Source organism: Rhinatrema bivittatum, chromosome 1, assembly GCF_901001135.1.
Source record: "Rhinatrema bivittatum chromosome 1, aRhiBiv1.1, whole genome shotgun sequence".
NCBI lineage: Eukaryota > Metazoa > Chordata > Amphibia > Gymnophiona > Rhinatrematidae > Rhinatrema > Rhinatrema bivittatum.
The window spans coordinates 746,623,647-746,639,803 of record NC_042615.1 but is presented as its reverse complement, the minus strand read 5'-3'; the positions used below and the strand labels follow the sequence as shown (position 1 = coordinate 746,639,803).

At 43.6% G+C, this 16,157-nt stretch overlaps 1 protein-coding gene across 2 annotated transcripts in view; it reads right to left on the bottom strand.

The window, feature by feature from the left end:
* C9 (complement C9) overlaps positions 1-16,157 on the bottom strand; it is an 80,145-nt gene that overhangs the window by 38,480 nt on the left and 25,508 nt on the right. For both annotated transcript variants that reach the window (XM_029578302.1, XM_029578312.1), the window contains exons 2-4: positions 11,442-11,562; positions 9,176-9,320; positions 2,978-3,125 (exon numbers count right to left, since the gene is read on the bottom strand). In XM_029578302.1, coding sequence (XP_029434162.1) covers positions 2,978-3,125; positions 9,176-9,320; positions 11,442-11,562 — 414 coding nt within the window. The remainder of the gene's footprint in view (positions 1-2,977; positions 3,126-9,175; positions 9,321-11,441; positions 11,563-16,157) is intronic.

Below are 16,157 nucleotides of genomic sequence, written 5' to 3'. Positions count from 1 at the left end.
TACATCTCCCCCCCCCCCACCCCCCCCCAAATCCACTAAATTCACCTATACCACTAAAAGAGCTTTCTCACTAGCTGGCCCAACCCTTTGGAACTCCATGCCTCATGATTTACGCACAGAAACAGTCACCCCCAAATTAAAAAAAAAAACTAAAAACCTGGCTATTTCAGCAGGCCTTCACCTAAACAGTCTCGAACCACAGCATACAAACCTATGTTACTCACTCAGTCTTTTATCATCTCAGATCTGCCCTCAAATGACTACTGTGTAAATTTGTTATATCTTCTTTGCCCCCTCCTGTTTTAATAATCATTTTACTCTCTCTGCTCTCTATCTCTTACGTTATTTTCCCTAATGTCCTGTTTAACTATCCAAAGTTTCATTAAGTTGTTTTATCTGTTAATGTTATGCGTTCATTGTAAAAGGATGTACCTTCTTCCAGTGGCCTTCCATTTGTTATCTGTTAACCGGTACGATGTGCAAAAGGCTATCGGTATATAAAAATGCTAAAATAAATATATAAATACATGTATACATACACACAGATATGCTTTCTCTCATATATATATGCACACACAGACATGCTTTTATTTATTTATTTGAAGTTTTTTATATACCAACATTCGTTTAGTAATATCATGTTGGTTTACAGTTAACAATGTTTCGCAACGACGCTAGAAAAACAGAGATTAGGGGCAGTGCATTACAATTAAGGTTCAACTTAGGAGAAAGAAAGTCAACCATGTTTCTTAATGTTAAGAGAGAGCGAATAACATAGTAATGAATAATAATGCATACGGGGGGGGTAACTAAATAAACAATCATTAAATGGTTAGTTAAATAAGATTAATAAAGGAAACATATTTATAGAGATATTATTGGAAGTACATTAGAGAATGCAGGAGAATAGTACAAAAATTTACAGAACGCAGAAGAACGCAGAACTTAATCATGTGGGGAATGCATGGGGGGGGAAGGAAAAAATGAGGAGAAATTCAAAAAAATGAGGCAGGATGCATGGCAGATTGCAGAAGTAATAACCTTTAGAGGAGGGAGCATTTCCAGAGGGGGAAGTCGAGGTTGTAGGGATATAAGTAGCACGTTAAGAGAGGGGGGGGGGTCAGAGGGGCAGGTGTATCGGAGAAAGGAAAAGATGTCAGGATAAAAGTCGATGGACTAGAGAAGCTGGGGGGGGGGGGGAGGTCGGAAATGATGGAATACGATATTGTATACTTTATGCAAAGGCTTTTAAGAATAGCCAAGTTTTGAGTTTTTGCTTGAATTTTTTCGGGCATAATTCCTGACGAAGATCAGGAGGCATACTGTTCCAGTAAGAGGGGCCGGCTATGGCAAAGGCACGTTTTCTAGTTGTGTCGAGTCTGATAGTTTTGTGAGAGGGTGTGTGTAGTGTGGCTGCATGTTGTGCTCTAGGGGTTCTGGAGTACTTGCGAAAATGGATGGCATTATTGAGCCAGGTCATATTTTCAGTGTGTAGGGTCTTATGTATTAATGATAACACTTTGTAAGTGATTCTTTGAGCAACCGGCAGCCAGTGCAAATCTTTGAGTATGGGGGTGATGTGTTCTGACCTTCGTGTGTTAGTGAGGATGCGCGCGGTAGCATTTTGCAACATTTGTCGTGCTTTCTCTTTCATACATACTCGCAGACATTTTCTCTCTCATATATACCCCACAGAGATATGCTTTCTGTCTCATACGTGCACACACACACTCAGACATGTCCTCTCTCTCATACATGTACACACACACAGATATGCCCTCTCTTATACACACATATACACACGGACATGCTGTGTCACTCACTGCCCCTCCCCCAGAAGCACAGGGCCCACAACAACAGTATCATCCTTTAGCCCTCATGGCCTACAGTGCTGTTCCTCTTTCTTCAGGTCTGTGGGGACTGATGTTTCTTTGTCTCTTGCTCCGCTTCCTAAAGTGGAGCAGGGACTGGGGCCGATGTTACTGTTTGCTGAGTGGGCGGATGCATGCTGCTCGTCTACTGCTGCTTCTTATGGCCCCGGCCCACGCTGCTGTTCCTCCTCTTCCTCTGCTTTTCACTGCTTTGCAGGCCCAGGGACAATACCTCCTCTTCTTGTGGTGAGGACATGTTCCTCTTCCCGCTTCTTCTGCCAATGGTATGGTCTCTCCTTCTAGGCATTTATTAAATGGACCTGCTGCTTTGGGTTCAGGGTTCCCAACATGTCCCACAGGGTTCTTTTAAACCTTGCTTGTTGAGAGTCACTCTGAGGAAGATAGGGCGTTGTTCTAGTTTTCTGTACTTTCTACATGGATAGCAATGCATAAATTAGCTTGTTTTCTAATTGTTGCTCTTGATCGGAATGAATTCTTCTTGGAGTTCCATAATGGATGAAGAACCTTTCACAGAGGACTTTAGTGGCTGTGGCAGCCCTCTGGCCTTTGGTGGGGGTAGACTTGAGCAAAGCAAGTGAAATGGTGTGTTACTACAATAATTTTGCCTATGTTGTCTTCATCAGGTTCAATATATAAAAAGTTGATGCATGTTAAATCCATAATTCCTATACTTTCAATATATTCCATGTAGACAGCTTTCAGAAGCAATGTCTTACTCTGAATGCACCTTAGGCAGCACTTGCAGTAATCTTCTACATCATGTCTCATGCAAGACCAGAAGAATCTGTCCCTTACTAAATCCATAGTCATATCGAACCCAAGATGTTTAACTTGCCCTTAGGGTCACTTCGTTCTTGTCCTGAATCCACAACCTGGGCCATAAGACAAGCTGGTGTATACTGTTTCGATATCTTAATAAAGCTAATGCAGATTCATATAGAAAACCAAAAATAAATATTTTGATTATAAGACAGTACATTCATATTAGGCACCTAGGAGCACGCTCTAGTGAAAGAACTTTTCAAAAGTTATCTATGTAGTTGACTAAACTTATTTGCTGGTCTGCTTTAGAGGATGGTACATACCCATTTCCAGCAGTTCTTCCAATCTCTGACAATTCAATTTCCAAATTGCGGCAGGGTGGTTTAGGATCTGAATCATCGCAGACTTCATCAGAAAAATCTCCACAGTCATTATCATTGTTGCACAGAAGCCTGCTCTTTATACACCGGCCTAGAAAAAGCAAAGAATTAAAAATTAAAGCTAATTAATCCATTGGCATGGTTTTCATATTCCTGATATTAATGTAAATACTTCTAGCTTGGGATTGATAATAGATTTATTGCTATTTTCCTATGTACAGCTCTCTTGTTTTCAAAATTGTACCTAATTGTACCTAATTCGGAAATTACATTATACCGGTTACCATGCCTACACTTTGCTGGTTCTGTCATTCTTTTTTACATCAATAACCTCAGCTTCAGATGGCCCCAGATTATCCCCTGCATCCAGTTTTTTTTCTCTTTATTCAAAGTTTTCATGGCCTTCCATTCTGGCTTCTTTATATTAGCAAGAGATAAAGCTAGTCTGGTATTAACTATGTAACAAGGTTGTGAGATTGAGATGGAGGTATTAGTAGAGGAGATTAATGCTAAATGCAATCTGTCAATCAATAATATAATTCAAATTTAATGTGCTTAACAAAGGAATATGTCAAAAAATAAAAAACAATTCAGAATAATTGCAAGTTTAATAAGTAAATCCTTCATGTACAATACAAAAATCATATAAGCAATACAAGACACACAGACATCGCCCACATACAAACACAGAAACATACAAGATACACAGAACCAAAAAAGTCCAGAGTTCAAAATTTCAAATGAAACCATAAAGAGACATCTGCAACCATTCCCAACACGTTTCACATGACCAGGGGAAGGTGCCAGAGAGCATGAGAAGATCAAACAACAATGTTAACCACATTCCACAAACCGTCAACAAAATACTGGGCCCTTGAATATTTCTCCCTTTAGTGAAGTTCCAAAATCCTTAGCATTCTACCACATATGGAGTCCAAAGCAGGACTCAAGTCCCCAAAGATGGGAAGGTTCAAATGGTGCATTCCTATATTATCATATATAACTGCTCTCTTGGGTTGAGGTCCCTAATGCAGGGGGGGGGGGGGGTGTCACACAGTCCCAGGGCCATCTCACTGTCCCAGAATTTTCACTCTTCTCTGCAGCAGCCAGCCACAGGAGTGCCAGTGTCCAACCGGTAGGGAAGAGGACAAGCCTTTAGGGTCTCAGCTTCTTGTGTTTAGGTACCTTGTACAGTCTCTTACTCACTCTTCAATTGTACTCACAAGGGCAGGTCTCAGCAAGCTGGTTCTTGGTTGGAAAAACAGACAGCAATTTGGAGTGGTATTCAACAAATATTTTAGAGTAACTTACAATTAGAATCCAGGTCAAAATAACAAATATCATCATCATGAACAGAAGAAGAATGATAACTCCACATGCCACAGTCTTCCTATCCATATTCCACCTTCGAGCAAGTGTTCTTTCCCCGGTTTGGGAAAATGGAAACATTTTTTCTCTAAATTAGGAAGGGAGATGATGGTGGAATTACAAAACTCCCTCCTATCTAAGACAAGAAAAACTCAGAAAAGTTCTTACTTCTCAGATGCTGCAGTCCCCACTTTCACTGGCTGCAGGGCAAAGTAGCATCTCAGACAACTGCAGACCCTGCTTTAACTGATCACACAGCACAGGAACCCAACCCCACTCCCCTCAGGAAGAGGGGTAAAAGCCTTCTGGAGGTGGGAGCAGGTCAAAACACAGCTCACTCTCGTAAAAGACAAAACTCCTCTCTTCTAATCCTCTTCTCATCAAAGCAGTACCCTCTAGGTCTGGGAAAGTTCTAGCAGGGCTACTGTCTTTTCTTATCCCAATGATGCAGGCTGAAGGCCTATTGGGATTTACCAGTAACAAACTCCTTCCACTCCAAAGGGTCTTATACCTCCAACCAAAGGAAAACTTCCAATCACAGTGCTCATGCTCAGACAAATGGTTTTGTAGCCTGATTTGGACCAACCACAGCACTTTGGGTGGGAAAATAAAATCATAAGGATGGCCTCCAAAGATCCCCCTGGTGTTAACAAGAGGAAATTTTAATAAGGGGAAACGGAGTATCCCTTACACATATGCAGGCAATGTCAAATACACTTGCATTGCATCAAATCCCACAGCGTTTTCCACATATTTCAAAACCACCAAACAGACAGATGCCGTCATCTCCAACAGGAACATTATCGCCTGTTGGATATAATGGCATCTGTCTGGTGATTTTGAAATAGGAGCCTGCCTGTGGGAAGGGGTATAGGTGTGCATGTGAGCCTGTCGGGGGGGGATGGGTGTGCATGTGTATGAATGGGAGCCTACCTGGGGCTAATGGGGCTGTGTGTGTGTGTGTGTGTGTGTGAATGGGAGCCTGCCTTGGGTGGATAGTAATGTGTGTGTTTGACTGGGAGCCTGCGGTGGGGGGAATGGGTGTGTGAACTTTGTGCCACTCCCACTAATCCACGAAAGCTCAGTGACTGAAAATCAAACGTTTTCAGGTATGGGAAGCAGGCGATTTTTCCCTTCTTGTTTTATTGCGTGTTTGATGTAGCTGCTATTTTGAAATATTTTATTGCTCTTTGGAAATTTTTAAAATGTATTATATGAGTTCTTAATTATCATCTATTTGGCAATATTCTTTTTATTAGTATGGTTTATTATGATCGATTTTATATTTCTTGATTTTATTGTTTGATGACTTATGAGGACTGATGATGTTTCTGTTTCCATTGCTTCATTGCATATAGCGTCTAGGTTGTTCCAGTTTCTAGTTTAGTTTCTGTCTACACATTTCTATTTGTATTTTATGGTCTCTTTATTCTGTATTTGGTGAGAGTCTATCTGTGTTCTGCTTGTGTAAGCAAGGGGAGGTATTCTGCTAGCATGCTGTTTCTATGTAGGAATTTAAAGCAGACTGGTTTGTTCTGCTTTCCTAATAGGAGGTGTTTTAGGGCCTGGGATATTTGCCTTTTCATAGATAGGGTTGTTTCTGTTTGAGTGCTTGTTGTGGTATGAGACTTTTCCTACATTGCTGTCATTCAGTTTACTTAAGGCTGTCCAAAGGTCAAATCCACAGACCTGTTACAATAGGCCTAATACCATATGGGTTCCAAATGTCTTTTTTTGCAGGATTTTCTGGGTGGCACCACAGTAGTGCATTTTTTTTGTACAACAAACTGGTGCCAACTACAAGGCCCAGCCAGCACCAATTAAATTTACTGGTAGGTGGGGAAGGAGCACCTGGGGATCACTCCTGCACAATTTAGAAATTTTGTGCCTGGGGATGGAATAAAATAGGTTCAGAGGCTGTGTATCTGTGTGTGTGTGTGTGTCAGTTTGGATTTCTGGAGGGAGCAAGGTATTTTTTTCGGCGATGAAAGGGGGCCTGGGACAGAGCGTGAAACTGGCAGTTTCTATTGTACATTAGTTATTAGGAAAACAACGAAAATTTTGTGTTAAAAAAAAGCAGAATGTGAGTGGGCAGTACAGCAATTTCTCACAAAGGGCATAGAAAATGCTAACACCAGCCCTGTTGAGTACATTTCACAAATCCCAATAACTATTGAAAGTTTTAAGACTCCTAGCTGCAGTTTATATTTTATGTACCCTAAGTTAGGGTTACATAAAATTGGACCCAATGTAGAACTCAAGAAGTGTATTTGAGGAGCATTTAGCAGCAATTTTTGATGTTTTGGGACTAATCTAAAAATGGTTACACACTGTGAAAATTTTCCTCATTGACTTTGATGGGACAAAATGGATGCCATTTAGTGAAATGTATAATGGACGTCTGAAGAACTTTCGTGCCAGAGAGGAAGAGAACAATTCTTCAGGGCATATGCAGATCTGAAGCCCATGAAGAGGAAGCTAGAAGGAGCTTGCCTGGCGCACGGCTGAAGATGTCATTGGGAGTCAGTGTCATGTGGATATTGGCAGCTAATCCAGGCAAAGCGAATCCAATATGAATATTAACAAGAAATCACATCATGATAAAAACAATTAAACTAAAAACTAACGGAATGTCATGCAAAGGGGAATAGTATCATACTGCTTGAAGCTTGCTAAATGCAACAGAACATAAGTATGTTTTCAATTTTTTCCTGAGCTCCTTTGGATTTGCTATAAGTCTAAGTGAGTCTGGGATGGAGTTCCAGAGGATAGGGTGGATTTATTTCATCTTCTTGCATTCTGGGTAGAGTGAAGTAATAGATATGTGTTGCTGAGCAGCAGAAGTTTCAAGCCTAGTGCTGATAGTTGTCCTGTTGGTAAGCCATTCAGAGAGATTTTCTCAGAGGTTTTCATTGAGGGAGAGTTGCCTTCTTGTGGGTGGTGAGAGGAGACAATGGAGCAGGTTTCAGGAGTCCTCAGAGTTGCCTACTAGTCAGCGGAAAATAGAGGTAGAATCTGGAGCTCTCAGTGTGCCTGATTCCTCAGCGAGTAAAGAAGAATGGCAATCATGGAGCTTGAGTTACAGAATAAACTTGTATTTGGCTTAGAGGGTTGGGTAGCAATTTGGCTATAGTGCGGTGACTGTGGTCTGTGCAGTTGACTTCCAGGTCTCAATTTGGTACGTGGTAATTGCCATGGGCCACATTTGCAGAAACAGTGATAGTTGGCAAAGGCCACAGAGGCTTACCATCCTCCTGTACCAGACGAAACTCCTATGTGAAGAACCATGGAGAGTGCTACAGCATTGCCACCAGAGAGACCTTCACTGTACGAGGACGCTTGCATTATGTCAGAGAGGTCATTGAAGCATGCTACGCTAAAGGAGAGAATGTTGTTACGCATGCCGCCCACAGCAGACCCGCAGTGCGGTTCTTTCACCTTTCCAGATGGACTCCAGCTGCTGACTCCTCCTCTCTGGTGACGGTGGGCCACCAGCTCCGACCTTGGGTTCCCTCCAGTGCCTCCGGACCTGCCATGCTACCCAGTGTTGCTAGCCAAGATATACCTGTTCGTCAGGCCTCTCTGCGTGGCCCGCGGAGAGACACCGCCATCAGTGCCGTGCCGCGCCCCTTCCTAGGCACGCGCGCATCACTGATTCTTTTAAAGGGCCCGCGGCGGGAACCTGGCCACAAATCCAGATGCTGACATCAGACTCTTCAGCGTATAAAAGCTTAGGCCTTGCTCCATAGCGTTGCCTTTGCAACAGGTCTCCTCGTACTCCGAGTACTTGTTGCTATTCCTGAATCATCTCATCGTTGTGTTCCTGTCTTCCTGGTTCCCGGTTCCTGTTCTCCTAGTTCCTGTTCATCTATGTATTGGATTGACTCTCTGGATTTAACCTCCGCTCCGCCTGACTACTCTTCAGCTTCTCTCCAGCCCTGAACCTCAGCTACACCTGATCACGGCTGCCTTCTTCATACCCTGACCATTGCCTTGATTGACTACGCTTTTTCTCTGTACCTTGACCACTGCCTGGATTGACTACGCCTGCCTTCTCCATGCCCTGACCCTTGCTTTGCACAACTACGCTACAGACTTTCCTGTGTCCAGAGTTCTATGTTGCTTGCCACAACTTCCACTCACCGCTGGCTCTGAACCTAGCCTGTCAGTGACGCCTCTCCTTGCCTATCCTCTGGACGTGGACTTTCTAGGCTTAGACCTTCCTTTGCTTGGGTGCCTCCAGTTCTCTATTGTTCCTTTTGCACTGAGCCTCCGTACCAAATCCAGTCCAGGATAGAACTACGCCATCTATAGACTGCTGTCTCTGGGCTGAATTACTATTCATCTCTAGCTAACCTCGAGGCCCACCTAAGTCCTGCTGGGCCCGGCACCCAAAGGCTCAACCCGAGGGGGAACGAGGGCTGGCATAGGTGAAGCTCCAGCGGCCTCTAGCTTCAGCCTACTCTACCTGCTGATGGTGGGGACCCGTAGGCCCTCGCCTATGGGTTGCGTCAACCCCACCTCAGCCCAAGGGTCCACCTCCAACGCAACAATGGTTGTGTAGCAGAGAAGTGACTTCTGCCCTTGCTGAGCACCAGTGGTGGCAGTGGGTTTGCTCACTGCAATATAATGAAACTGAAGATATCAAGAATTGAAATTTAGTAGCCAGCTCTTTATCTCCATTCTGTAATCTCTCTATTCTTGCAAATCTAAGAGCAATGCATGATTTGCAGCTTTTTTAAAATAAGAAAAGCATGCAGGGTAAATTAGTACCTGTATCACATTGAAAATCTCCTCCACAGTCAATTTCTTCTTCTTCGCAAGCTTTGCTGGGTTTGCAGAGTTGTGTGTCTCCTAAAGAATCAAGACATGGCCTTCCTGCAAACTGCCCAAATTGCTCAATGCTTCTGGATCGGTACTGGGAAGACAGGAAGTACTCAGTTATTCCACAGAACAAGCCAGAGAATAAATCTGCCTATGAATTCAGTGGTTGTAGAAGGAATCTGTTTTAGTTCCAGATATTAAATCAAGTGTTAGAAGGTGAGTTTTCAGTTTCTTTGCTTACTGTTGCTAGTACACAGGGCAATAGTTAATTAAGCCTGGGATGCCAAATCCTAAATGATTATAATAATCAGTGTTATGACCAGAAAGTACTTGTTGCCATAAACAAACTAAATTTAAAACCAAATTTTTCCTATTTTCATTAAATTCATAGAAACATGACAGCACAACAAGACCATATGGCCAATCTAGCCTGCTAATCCAGTCTTCCCATCCATCTAATTTATCTAGCCCTTACAGTTCCATCACTTCCTCAGAGATCCTCTGCATTTATCCCATGCTTTTGTAAATTCAGATACTGTTTTTGCCTCCACTGAAAGGCCATTCCATGCATCCACCAAAGAAATATTTCGTAAGATTACTTTTGAGTCTATCCCCTTTCATCCTCATCTCATAATCCCTTGTTCTAGAGCCTCCTTTCTGTTGAAAGAGGCTCGCCTCCTGTGCATGGAAACCTTTGAGATATTTAAATGATTCTATCATATTTCCCCTATCTCGCCTTTCCTCTAGGGTGTACATGTTTAGATCTTTAAGTCTATCCCTATATGCTTTAGAACTAAGACCACTGATCATCTTAGTTGCCACTCTCTAGACCAACTCTAACTGGTTTATATCCTTTTGAAGATGCGGTCTCCAGAATTGTACACAGTATTCCAAGCAAGGTTTCACCAGGGACCTATACAGGAGCAATATCATCTCCCTTTTTCTGCTGATCATTCTTCTTCCAATGTACCCAAGCATCTTTCTGGCATTTGACATTGCTTTATCCACCCATTTGGCCACCTTAAGATAATGAGATCCTATTTAGCATTGACTGTGCGTTCAGCACTGTACAATGCAGACACATAAAGAACCATTTTTAAAGGATAGTATCCAGATAAATAAGGAAATTACACATTGCATAGAGGTTGAAAGAAAATGCATATTTTCTCAGTGCACATGATGGAGCAAAAAATAGCGGTTGCTGGGCCTTGAGCCTAGGGGTATTTTGTGAGTAAGCAGGGGGAGATGGGTCTGGAGGGTGGGCTAGGGAGGAGGGGTGGAGGTCCCAGCCTCAGAGGGCCAGATTTTTGCTCTGATGGAGAGGGGTTGGGAGTGGGACCTGCACCACATTTTTTAAATTATTACATTTTTTTCCTATTATAGCTGCCTCCAAGGGCAGCGGTGGTGGGGGTGAGGGGTAGTACAAGGGGTGTATGCAAACCCCCAGAGTTTATTAAACATTTTTCCTTGTGGCATTTTACACAGCAGGGAAAATTACTGTGGGTGTCACAAAGCAGCAGGGTCATTTATCCTTGGGAAAAATAATGCAGCTTAGTGAATGACTTCCTTAGATTGTAAACCCTCTGTGAGACATACATACTGTACCTGAATAGCTCACCCTGAGCATAGATTTGGAAAGGTGAATAATTAAATCTACTACAACTGAGTTAAAGGGCTGGCCCATTATACCTCCATTTTAAAGCATTTGTACTGCAAAATAGGAGAAATCCAAGAATGTGTAGATAAAAAAGCTCAAAAATATTATTGCTCATGACATTGAGAAAATTAGTTGCAAATGACATTAAGGAGTCAATTTAAAACAAAACAAACTATGATAGAATTAGTGATTTTGTCATTACATTGGTGGAACTTATTAAGTTCACCAGCAAAACCAAAACCAAATATTAATAAGTATTTTTCCCCATATATTTGAGCTGGTGTCTACGAGGTGTGCAATAAAAGACAAGTTAGCTATACTCTTCCATGAAAAGCTAGAAGAGCTATTTTTTTAAATAACAATTATAGCTTCCACGTATTCCAATATTTAATAATTTGCTAATTTACTATTATTGATAGTCCTGAATGGATGTCTACAGTACTATGTCTATAAGGCCAACAAACTAGTTTTTTTGGGGTTTTTTTGCAGGATGTTGTATTAAAGTAAACCACAACTGTTCAAAATCTATTGTAGATTGGAAATGAAGCCTAGAATTACCTTCTGTTGTTTGCATGGGTCGCAGGCACTCCATTCACTCCATGGGCTTAGTTGACAATCTATGGGAGATGGAGCATTAATCTCTCTTGCCAGCCTGTTCAAAGCTTTATCCGAACTAGAGCTACCAAAGAAAATAAAGGGAGATTAACATTCTTTATTCTTATATGCAGTGACCAGGTTTATCCTCATACTATATAGTCTTTACCCAAGGATATACTAACAGTTTAAACTTAAGCACTCGGTTATGTGGATAGCATAGCAGGTTTGTATTAAGCACTATAAGATTGATATTCAGTGACACTTAAACCAGATTAGCATGCACTTATCCAACTAAGTGGCAGTAGCTGACTATCTGGCTGCATTTAGCAGCCACCACTTGTCCAGCCAAGTGGTGGGCAGGATATCGGCATAACAGGGAAAAGCTACTTATCTGACACACATAGCCAGATACGTAGTGATACGAAGAAAAGAAGGAGAGAGGCTGGACCAACTGGTGTCTGGTTGGAGTGTCATGAAGGTAATTTAATAACATAACCATCAAGGTCAACAAGGTTATTCAATTTTCTGCTTACTTTACTGGTCCCAATATTGCCCCACCAGTCTATAAGCCCCTACTGATTTTCTTAACTAATGCTGACGACACTTGCAGATCACAGTCAGGCTTAGGACCAGCCAAGAGGGGAAGGGAAGGCTGAGTGTGTATGTGGCTGGTGGAAATTGCCATGGCTCCTCTCTCCTAACCCACTAATGAACCTACTCAATAAAAATATGCTGCTCCTATCCTCAGCTTGCGATCTCTTCTTACCAGTTATCATCTATCTTTAGCCTGGGGTCCAAAGAAAAATGTTGTCACTGACCCTGGAGAGGGGGATGTTTAGAGAAGTGGCTGCTTGAAGGGAAGGATCAGATACCCAAGGAGTTTGAGGGTTGGATCTGCAGGATAGGGATTGGCTGTGCAGGGTGAGAGAAGGTGAAGAAAAGGAAAGGAGACATGAGAGGAGCTAGGGGCTTGGGTAGAGGCCAACTGAGGGGATGTGAAAGCAGATTTGAAGGGGAGAGAGGAGGTGAGAAATAGAGGGTGGGAGATGAGAGTGGAGAGAGAATAGGAAGGGGTTGAGATGGAGGGGATGACAAAGAATCAGTTGGTTATAAGAAATTTTGGGATTGAAAGGATCAGCTGTGGGATGCAAACAGGGCCGGTGCTAGGGGATTTGGCACCCTAGGCGAGCCTTCTTCCTTGCGCCCCCCCCCCCCCCCCCCCCCACCGGTCTCGGCCCAGACTCCTACCTCATTCTCAATCACGCCCGCTGACTGGGGTTTTCTGGGTCGCGAGCAGATTGGGCACTGCTTGCGGCCCGCCAAATCTCCACTCCTCTTTGCCACCACTTGCGGCCCCATATGGCTCGCACCCAGTGGCGCACCAAGGGTCTCCAGCGCCCAGGGGCCAATGCATTTGTGTGCCACAGAAAATCAGTGGCATCTCTAGACAGAAGAATTTGTTTTGGGTGAGGGGGAGCCAAAATGACATTTCTTCATCACACCCTGCTTTAAAATTGGTTATAAAAAAAAGTGTTGTTAAAAAAAGTCCAAAGGGTCCTCTGCATTATTTTAAAAAGCTGGCCAGTTTCACACTTCTAGTAAAACTACTATAAAATTATTTGATAGCCTCATTCAACTAATTCTATATGGATTATGAGAGTGAAGTCTGGAATATATAGGAAGGGACAGAATGTCAATACAAATCCTGCACCTCCAGTTCTGTATCTCTGTGCATCCACTGAAATTCCCCCAAACAATGGAGCTTGGATGTTTCCCTTACAGCTCATCATACTAAAAGATATTTTCAAATTCTGGTGTCACCTCACAGCAACAGCAGCACAAACACCTTCCACTGCCAGACACATTGTGAACTAACACAAAGCACCGCAAAAAAGACACCCAAAATCTATACTGCAATCCCATCATAACATAACAGTAATAACACCAAGGACTCAAACAACAATAACCCTACCTGTGAATAAGCAAGGGTAAATATTACACTGGGTCCTAGAATACCAATACACCACCTACTGAGGAAACAAAACAAACCCAATTGCTATAGATCTCTATACAGACACTATATGATAGCAGAATCTCTCATCATGGTCACACACACAGAGCAGAGACAGACCCTCACCAAATACAGAATACAAAATAAAGGAGCACAAATTAGAAAAAACTGAAATGGAAACCCCAAGAAGCCAGAATCTGTGTATTAGCAATGGAAAAACAGAACAACCATTCCTCATAAAACAAATAAAATCAAGAAACAAAGCATCAGTTATAATAGTAAAACCATACTAATAAAATATTTTAAAACTACTGATAAATAGAATTTCTATTAATTAAAATCATATACATTTTTTACAATTTCCCAAACACCAATAAAATATTTCAAAACAGTACATATATCAACTAACACACAATAATTAAAACTAATAAGGATTTTAAAAAGCCCCTGCTGTCCATACATGGGAGCTCTTGATTTCCAGTCACCCTGATATTGCCGAGGATTAGGAGGTTATCCTCTCTCTCTCACACATACTCACATGTCCATTCTCTCTCACACATACACTGTCACATACATACACAGTCATGCTCTTATACCCAACCATAACCTCTCGTTCTCACAGACACTGACACACTCAGGCTCTAAGGCACTCTCTCCCCCTCCACACACACCCCCAAACAAACTCTTACTCCCCTGGATTTTCTCATACACACTCATGCTCTCACTCTCACTGGCTCCCTCACAAACACACACTGCCAGGCAAGCTCCCACTCATTCTCACACAGACACACACACACACACACACACACACACACACGCAAGCTCCTAGTCATTCTCACACTGAACCCCAGGCAGGCTCCCATTCATTTTCACACCACTCCCTCCCCATCCCCCAGGCATGCACACATTCATTCTCACACACACAGACCCCCAGGCAGGCACCAATTTATTCTCACACACACACATACACCACAAACAGGCAGGCACCTATTCTCACACATACAAACCCCAGGAAGACACCCATACATTCTCATTCACAGACACACCCTCAGGCAAGCACCCATGCATTCACACACATACACCGCCAGGCAGACTCCCATTCATACACATGCACACACTAAAGGCAGAGACCCCCTCTCTTTCTTTTGCCAGCAACCTCAGAGCCTCTCTCATTCTTCTGCTGCCACTGTCACTGCTGCTGTATGGCTATTGCGGAGGTGCTGATTGCTGCTATTGGCACTGAAGCACATTCTGCTGCCTCCTCTGTGCAGGCCCCATGGGCTTCCAGTTCCTCTATGCTGATCTCGTACATTGTGAGATCGCAAGGAGAAAGTGCTACTCTTGCACATTCCCAAAGATTACATGTGCCAATCAGTAAAAAGTAATTTATTTCTTTTTACATTTGCTGTCTGATCTTAGTTTTCTAATCGGTTGGTCACAGGCTTTTTTTTTTTCCACCTTCCCTTTCTTATTTTTTTGCCAATTCCTTTTATAACATATTTCTTTTCTCTCCATCTGTCTGCTTCCCTCAAACACAGTCAGTTCTCATTCTCACACGCTTTCTCTCTCACACATACACAGGCACTCATTCTCACATGCTGTCCCTCATACAATCATTTATACACAGTCTCTCTCTTGCACATGCTGTCTAACTCTCACTCCCACATGCTGTCTTGCTCAAGCACAGGTTCTCACTGTCACATGCTCTCTCTCATACAATCATTCCTACACACAGGCTCTCACTGTCACATGCTCTCTCTCATACAATCATTCCTACACACAGGCTCTCACTGTCACATGCTGACTCACACACACACACACACACACAGGCTCTCTCTCACTCCTACATGCTGTCTTGCTCAAGCACAGGCTCTCACTATCACATGCTGTCTCTCACACACACAGAGGCTCTCCCATGCTGTCTCTGCAAACATTCAGGTCTTCACTCCCACACACACACACAGTCTCTCAACTCATCTCATACACGCACACATGCACACTGTACAAACCCTCAGTCTCTCTCTCACCTCTGGGCCTCCTCTTCACGGGCCACTGCAGGATGGGCTCTGCAGCGGCCCCGGTCTTCTCGAGCCGCGCTGATCCTCTTCTGCACGTGGCTGATGCTCCTCCTCTTTCCTGCCCGCGCGGCTCCGGCAACATTTTTCTTCCGGGGCCGCACGGGCAGGAAGGAGGAGAAGTTCCTGCATTGGCTGATGCTCCTCCTCCTTCCTGCCCGCGCGGCCCCGGAAGAAAAATGTTGCCGGAGCCGCGCGGGCAGGAAGGAGGAGAAGTTCCTGCATTGGCTGATGCTCCTCCTCCTTCCTGCCCGCGCGGCCCCGGAAGAAAAATGTTGCCGGGGCCGCGCGGGCAGGAAGGAGGAGGAGCACCAGCATGTTTAGCCGCGACTGTACCACGGTCCTGCCGATCTTCTTGCTGTGTGTATCCCGCACACAGCATAGCAGTAGTTCACCGCTCAGCCGCTATTGGGATGACGTCCACCGGCGGCCATTGGCCATCAGCGGCTCGGCGCCCCCTAATGCTCAGCGCCCTAGGCGATCGCCTAGTTCGCCTAGTGCTTCCGCCGGCCCTGGATGCAAAAAAGGCTGAAGGTGGTGAGACAATGGAGGTGAGAAGGGGGAAATGAGAGGAGCTGAGAGATAATAGAA